The sequence below is a fragment of the Olea europaea genome, unplaced genomic scaffold (assembly GCF_002742605.1).
Source record: "Olea europaea var. sylvestris unplaced genomic scaffold, O_europaea_v1 scaffold3755, whole genome shotgun sequence".
Classification (NCBI taxonomy): domain Eukaryota; kingdom Viridiplantae; phylum Streptophyta; class Magnoliopsida; order Lamiales; family Oleaceae; genus Olea; species Olea europaea.
Window position 1 is genome coordinate 1,801 of NW_019256913.1, and position 8,420 is coordinate 10,220.

The 8,420-nt window shown below is 35.9% G+C and overlaps 1 protein-coding gene and 1 long non-coding RNA gene across 2 annotated transcripts; one reads left to right on the forward strand and one right to left on the reverse strand.

Moving 5' to 3' along the window:
• Nucleotides 1–1,682: 1,682 nt before the first annotated feature.
• On the forward strand, nt 1,683–3,634 carry LOC111386871. The gene is made up of 3 exons (XR_002701335.1): nt 1,683–1,875; nt 2,725–2,798; nt 3,594–3,634. It is a non-coding gene; the product is annotated as an uncharacterized LOC111386871 (long non-coding RNA).
• A 1,009-nt stretch (nt 3,635–4,643) lies between these two features.
• On the reverse strand, nt 4,644–5,838 carry LOC111386870. Its single transcript, XM_023011355.1, has 3 exons — nt 5,780–5,838; nt 5,262–5,388; nt 4,644–5,153 (listed from the first exon to the last, which is right to left on the reverse strand). The coding sequence occupies exons 1-3, from the start codon at nt 5,836–5,838 to the stop codon at nt 4,644–4,646; spliced, it is 696 nt and encodes a 231-aa protein (XP_022867123.1).
• Nucleotides 5,839–8,420: the final 2,582 nt, after the last annotated feature.

Consider the following 8,420-nt stretch of genomic DNA (forward strand, 5'->3'; position numbering starts at 1 on the left):
CCTCAAGGGTTGGAGTCGTGAATCATGCTTAAGGATGAAGGAAAGTGTAATTAAAAGACAAGTATCATCAAAGCATGAGCTGTCCAAGCTGGAGGTGGATTCATGCAGCAAACTTTGACCTTTACCTTACCTTATATGGAGGCATATGTGTCTTATAAGATGTATATCTATCCAATATAAAGTGATAATGATTTAGGAGACGTGCTGGAAGTCTTAAGGCTGAAGGAATTAAATGTTAGATTGACAAGTTTTCACAAGGTAAGTAGGAGGTGTCTCTGTTGCAGCAACATTTGACTTTCTTACTATTATCTTTGGATCCATTTATGATATAAAATATATATATTCGTCCTATATTCAGTTCTTAGGGAGTATGACACGAAATTGATGCCTTAAGCCCAAAGGAATTTGGCGTTAACATGACAACTATCCCAAGCATGAGGTGTCCAAGCACGATGTGTCTTCATTGCAGCCATACTTGACTTTCAACCATTATATTTGGATGCATTTGTGACTTTTAAGATTTATATCCATCCTATATTAAGTTCTTAGGAAGTAGATACGAGATTGATGCCTTAAGGTTGAAGGAATTGAGTGCTAAAATGACAAACATCCCAAGCGCGAGGTGTTCAAGCATGAGGTGGTCACTTGTAGCAGAAATCTGATTTTATATCTATCTTTGTAGGCACAAACCAAGTATCCTTGGCTTATTTTAACATGTTTACAATCCATTCCACTTGTCCTAAGATCCCAAAGTATTTTATAGAACTAATTCCTCAGCTGTTCATTTAATTACTTACCCGATTGATACCCGATTCTCGGTTAATTTCCACAATTTGCATCTCAATATTTATAACGTCATATGAGACATATATTATCGTGTCATGATCATGTTCCTTTATGTCTCATGTCTCAAATATGTCAATTACCTATCTAGGGTTTAACGTGACCTCGAACAACCGAATAGAAAGCTTGGACTTTTGTCGATACTAATTTCCGACCACGTTAAACCCTAGATAGGTAATTGACATATTTGGGACATGAGACATAAAGGGACATGATCATGACATGATAATATATGTCTCATATGACGTTATAAATATTGAGGTGCAAATTGTGGAAATTAACCGAGAATCAGGTATCAATCGGGTAAGTAATTAAATGAACAGCTAAGGAATTAGTTCTATAAAATACTTTGGGATCTTAGGACAAGTGAAATTGATTGTAAACACGTCAAAATAAGCTGAGGATACTTGGTTTGTGCCTGCAAAGATAGATATAAAATCAGATTTCTGCTACAAGTGACACCTCATGCTTGAACACCTCGCGCTTGGGATGTTTATCATTTAAGCACTCGATTCCTTCAATCTTAAGGCATCAATTTCGTGTCATACTCCCTAAGAAATGAATATAGGACGAATATATATATTTTATATCATAAATGGATCCAAAGATAATAGTAAGAAAGTCAAATGTTGCTGCAACGGAGACACCTCCTACTTACCTTGTGAAAACTTGTCAATCTAACATTTAATTCCTTCAGCCTTAAGACTTCCAGTACGCCTCCTAAATCATTATCACTTTATACTGGATAGATATACATCTTATAAGACACATATGCCTCCATATAAGGTAAGGGAAAGGTCAAAGTTTGCCGCATGAATCCACCTCCAGCTTGGACAGCTCATGCTTTGATGATACTTGTCTTTTAATTACACTTTCCTTCATCCTTAAGCATGACTCACGACTCCAACACTTGAGGCTACTTATACATCTCTTGGATAAGACATTTAAACCACCAAATATATCACCAAGTGAAAGGGAGAGCAAAGGAAGCAAAGAGAGAAAAGTAAGAAGCTGGGATTGCAGTTTGTAAAGGTTAGTTAAAGTCATGGTTTTGAAGTTTTTCTTTACTCCTTTTGGGTGTTTTACAGTATGCTAAAACTCTAAACTTACTTGAGGTTAATTAGAAGGGTTTTTGATGATTTTATGATGGCAAAAAGAGGGGTAATCAAGTACAAGAACCTGCAAGAAACCAACAGAAATAGAGATGTGTTGATTGATGAATTTGGATAGTTTAAACTTTGATTTTGGATAATACTTGAGATATAACTTGTATCTATGTAAATGAATGTTTTTAAATGATATTTATAAGGATATAAATGGCCTTCTAATAGCCTGAAATCCGATTGGTAACATGCTAATAAAATAGAAACCGAAAACTGTCATAATGGAAAACTGTCTGATTTTAGTGTTATGAAAATGGAATATTTTGAGGCTGAGAACACTTTACCTGTCACAACTTTAGAGCATTATTACCTTCATATACATGTTATAGAAATGTGGTAAAAATTTGGAGTCATTGGATATAGATAAGGGGGTGAAAAGGGATTGGAAAAATAATTGGACGGTAAGGGAAGTCTGAAAACAGATTCTGTCCAATTTTGTGCTTAATATGATTTCAGCCTTTACATGTACATTAATCATCTCTTGGGCCTAGAAAATAGATTCTAAGGGTACTAGGTTGTCAACAACAATTGGATGATGTTGACGTTCATAATTTGACTCGACAAATAGCGAGATTTATGGGATAAGTTTGTAATGCCATCGGTAACTTGAAATGATGATTCCGTCTAAATTATTTTGGTGAGAATGGATGTATTTTGGGATTTTGTGCGTTAAGGTTATTAAATTGAGGATTCTTTTTAATATTAAATGGTAATACAGGTGATTTTCCGACTTCGAGTGAAAAAGGATATTGACCTAATCTCCATAGAAGCTTGCACACACAAAGGTGAAAGGTAAGTGAAAATTCATTTGCAACTACGATGCAAGAACCTAGTATATGTGACACATAGTAATGTTGAAATATCTACATAACTTTGATAAGAGGCTTATAACACATCATATGGTGGTTACGATCATTGAGTATGGTGTTGCGTAACCTATTGACATCGATTTCCATTAAATATGTCATTTATGAGCATTTTCATATGCATGCACAACATGTGACATGGTTGAAAATCTGGCATGCAAAACATGATTTCAAAGTGAGTTTCATTATAAATGTTTTATTGACCACTACTAAGGCACCAAGGCATGTGAGACATGCTTATGTGATATGTTTGGCATTGCGGGTGTTACTTCCTAGGTGATTGCAAAGGTAGACAGGGGATGGGCTTTTGGTGATCACGGGAGGGTGGACCACTCGATTGTACTCTTGTGATATTATGATTATTGGCGCTGCCGGGTGGGAGACTTCTTAGGTGATCATAGAGGTAGTCAGGGGATGGGCCTCTAATGGTCACGAGAGGATGGTCCACTCGTCAATGTCAATTTCATATTTGCCATTTCATTATTGATATTGATATTATGCAGAGCTCTATCAGGTGCATAGTAGGTGGGTCAAGGGCCCAATGAAATGAAAGATTTCAAGTGAAATGATTTCTAGTCGACTTTGAGGAATATTGAAACATGATATTTTTATCGTGATATTTAAAGTAAATGGCATGGTCTTATATTTCGTTATTACTCATGTTCAGGACTTACATGATTTTGCTTACTGAGCATTGACTTATGTAGTTCTTACATTGTAGGTGAGCATGGAACTACATAGAGAGCATGGCTAGCTGTGGAGCTCTTACAGGATTCCAGAGTTCGGTGTACGTGGATGATGACCTGTAGGGTTATTTTGTAGGCTGCCATCTGTTGGGTTTTTTTTTTTGGAATTCTATATAATGTACTTTTGAAATGGCCTGTAGACATGTTTATAAGCTCAGAATATATATGTTGGATTATGGCAATATGATTTTGGGTTTTGATATGTTATATGATCGTGTCACAGGTGATTAGAAGTTAACAAACTCAAAAAAAAATATATGTAAAATTCTATATCTAGGTTGTGTATAGATATCAATGTTAATTTGGGGGCGTGACAGAGAATGGTATCAAAGCGAGGTTATAATTCTGTAGATTGTCCATGTACATGATCTTGGAATATGAAAGAGCACAACTATTCTAGTAAGTTTTATTTGTTGCATTATTTTTGCATATTTCATGAATGATATTGGCCGACCTTTATTTGCAGCCATGGTGAGAACCAGAGATGCTAGTAGTAGTAGAGCTAGAACTCCAAGGCAAGAGGCATCTATTCAAGATGACGGTCAGGATGTTGTTATTGATAGGCTTATAGAATTAGCTGAGCGTACAACAAATTCAACAATTAATACAACAAAGAGAAAGGGGAGAACAACAAAGGGTGGAATTCTTACAACCACAACAAAGGGCTGAACATATTGAGGCAGTTGGAAAAAGGTTTAGAAAACTAAACCCTCCAATATTTGAGGATGCATTAGATCCAACTGCAGCAGAGGATTGGTTGAAAACTTTAGAGAATATGTTCAGGTATACTAGAGTTTCAGAAGTAGAAAAGGTGGTTTGTGCATCCTTTATGCTATGAGGTAGTGCTGGACATTGGTGGGGTATGATGAGTAGCATTGAAGATGTAAATGCCATGACTTGGCAGAGATTTAAAGGGTTATTTCGTAATAAATATCTTACAGCTCCTATTCAAGCCATGAAGATGAATGAATTTATACAGTTAAGACGAGGGATGACAGTGGGAGAGGACTAATCCTTTGTTCGGCTTATTCTGCAACTAAGGCTCTCTCCGCAATTTGAGAATATGAAACATCTTGGATTCCTGCCATGCTTACATCTCTATATAGTTCTGGTCTTAGCCCCTCATGAAATCTTTCTACCTTTAGTACCTCAATATTAACCATGTGGGTAGCAAACCTAGATAGTTGTTCAAACTTACGAATATACTCTCCCACTGTCATCCCTCCTTGTCTTAACTGTATAAATTCATTCATCTTCCTGGCTTGAATAGGAGCTATAAAATATTTATTACAAGATAACTCTTTAAATCTCTCCCAAGTCATGGCATTTACATCTTCAATGCTACTCATCGTATCCCACCAATGTCCAGCACTATCTCGTAGCATAAAGGATGCACAAACCACCTTTTCTACTTCTGAAACTCTCGTATACCTGAACATATTCTCCAAAGTTCTCAACCAATCCTCTGCTGCAGTTGGATCTAATGCATCCTCAAATATTGGAGGGTTTAGTTTTCTAAATCTTTCGTCAACTGTCTCAATATATTCAACCCTTTGTTGTGGTTGTAAGAATTCCGCCCTTTGTTGTTCTCCCCTTTCTCTTTGTTGTATTAATTGTTGAATTTATTGAGATTGGCGCTCAACTAATTCTGTAAGCCTATCAATAACAACATCCCGACTGTCATCTTGAACAGATGCCTCTTGCCCTAGAGTTCTAGCTCTACTACTACTAGCATCTCTGGTTCTCACCATGGCTGCAAATAAAGGTTGCCTAATATCATTCATGAAATATGCAAAAATAATGCAACAAATAAAACCTACCGGCATAGCTGTGCTCTTTTATATTCCAAGATCATGTACATGGACAGTCTACAAATTTATAACCTCACTCTGATACCACTCTCTGTCATGCCCCTAAATTAACATTGACATCTATACACAACCTAGTTATAGAATTTTACATATATATATTTTTTTGAGTTTATTGACTTCTAATCACTTGTGACACGATCATATAACATATCGAAACCCAAAAATCATATCGCCATAATCCAACATATATATTCTGAGCTTATAAACATGTCTACAGGGCATTTCAAAAGTACACTATATAGGATTCCAAAATATAACCCAACAGATGGCAACCTACAAAATAACCTTACAGGTCATCATCCATGTACATCGAACTCTGGAATCCTGTCGGAGCTCTACAGCTAGCCATGCTCTTTATGTAGTTCAATGCTCACCTACAATGCAAGAAAAACATAAGCCAATGTTTAGTGAGCAAAATCATGCATGTCCAGAACATGAGTAATAACGACATATGACATCATGCCATTTAATTTAAATATCACGATAAAAAGTATCATATTTCAATATTCGTCAAAGTCAACTAGAAATCTTTTCACTTGAAATTTTTCATTTCATTGGGCCCTTGACCCACCTACTATGCACCGGATAGAGCTCTACATAATATCAATATCAATAATCAAATGGCCAATATGAAATCGACACCAACGAGTGGACCATCCTCTCGTGACCACTAAAGGCCCGTCCCCTGACTACCCCTATGATCACCTAAGAAGTCTCCCACCCGGCAGCGCTAATAATCATAATATTACAAGGGCACAGTCGAGTGGTCCGTCCTCTCGTGATCACCAAAGGCCCATCCCCTGTCTACCTTTGCAATCACCCAGGAAGTAACACCCGCAATGCCAAACATATCACATAAGCATGCCTTACATGCCTTGGTGCCCTAGTAGTAGTCAATCAAACATTCATAATGAAACTCACTTTGAAATCATATTTTACATGCAGGATTTTCAACAATGCCACATGTCGTGCATGCAAATGAAAATGCTTGTAAATGATATATTTAATGAAAATCGATATCAATAGGTTTTGCAACCTCATACTCAATGATCGTAACCACCATATGATGTGTTATAAGCCTCTTATCGAATTTATGTAGATATTTCAACATTACTATGTCACATAGACTAGGTTCTTGCATCATAGTTGCAAATGGATTTTCACTTACCTTTCACCTTTGTGTGTACAAGCTCCTATGGAGATTAGATCAATATCTTTTTTCACTCGAAGTTGGAAAATCACCTGTATTACCATTTAATATTAAAGAGAATCCTCAATTTAATAACCTTAGTGCACAAAATCCCAAAATACATCCATTCTCACCAAAATAATTTAGACGGAATCATCAATTCAAGTTACCGATGACATTACAAACTTATCCCATAAATCTCGCTATTTCTCGAGTCAAATTATGAACGTCAACATCTTCCAATTGTTGTTGACAACCTAGTACCCTTAGAATCTATTTTCTAGGCCCAAGAGATAATTAATGTACACGTAAAGGCTGAAATTATATTAAGCACAAAATTGGACAGAATCTGTTTTCAGATTTCCCTTACCGTCCAATTATTTTTCCAATCCCTTTTCACCCCCTTATCTATATCCAATGACTCCGAAATTTTTATCACGTTTCTATAACATGTATATGAAGGTAATCATACTCTAAAGTCGTGACAAGTAAAGTGTTCTCGGACTCAAAATTGTCCATTTCCACAACACTAAAATCAGACAGTTTTCCATTGTGACAGTTTTTGGTTTCTATTTTGTTAGCATGTTACCAATCGGATTTCAGGCTATTAGAAGGCCATTTATATCCTTATAACTATCATGTAAAAGAATTCATTTACATAGATATAATTTATATCTTAAGTATTATCCAAAATCAAAGTTTAAACCACATAAATCTAGCAATTCCACATCACTGCACAGATTGCTTTCTTTCAAATTCTTGTAACTAATTACCCCCATTTTTGGCATCATGAAATCATTAAAAACACTCTAACCTAATCAAAATCAAGTTCATATGTTCAAGAACTTATAAACCCCTCAAGAAATAATGGATACAAACCTCAAAACTGTGAAGTAACTTGGCTGTCCACAAATTCGAGCTTGCTGTTTCTATTTCTCTTTGGTTCTTTCACTCTCTTTTTCACTTGGAATCACTTAGATAGGAGATAATTGAGTTAAAATATTATCTAAGAGGTAGATAATTGGTCTTTAAATAGTTAAGGTCGTGCTTATTGCTTAAGGATTAAGGAATTTATGGGCTGAAGCCACATCAAGCCATCAAGGTGAGTCACTAAGCAGGTGGTGGCTTCTTGCTGCAATATTTGACCTTTCTACCACTATATTTGGATTTTTTTAAGCCTTATAAGATATATATATCCCTCATACACGAGATCATGCCTTAAGGTCAAAGAAATTAAGTGTTAAAATGTCAAAATACCCCAAGCATGAGGTGTCTTAGCATGAGGTGTCTTCATGGCAGCAATACTTGACTTTCAACCATTATATTTGGATTCATTTGTGACTTTTAAGATATATATATCTATCCTATATTAAGTTTTTAGGGAGAATACACGAGATTGATGCCTTAAGGTTGAAGGAATTGAGTGCTAAAATGACAAACATCCCAAGCGCGAGGTATTAGGCATGAGCTGGTCAATTGTAGCAAAAATCTGATTTTATATCTATCTTTGCAGGCACAAACCAAGTATCCTTGGCTTATTTTGACGTGTTTACAATCCATTTCACTTGTCCTAAGATCCCAAAGTATCTTATAGAACTAATTCCTCAACCGTTCATTTAATTACTTACCCGATTGATACCCAATTCTCGATTAATTTCCACAATTCGCACCTTAATATTTATAACATCATATGAGACATTTATTATCGCATCATGATCATGTCCTTTTATGTCTCATGTCCC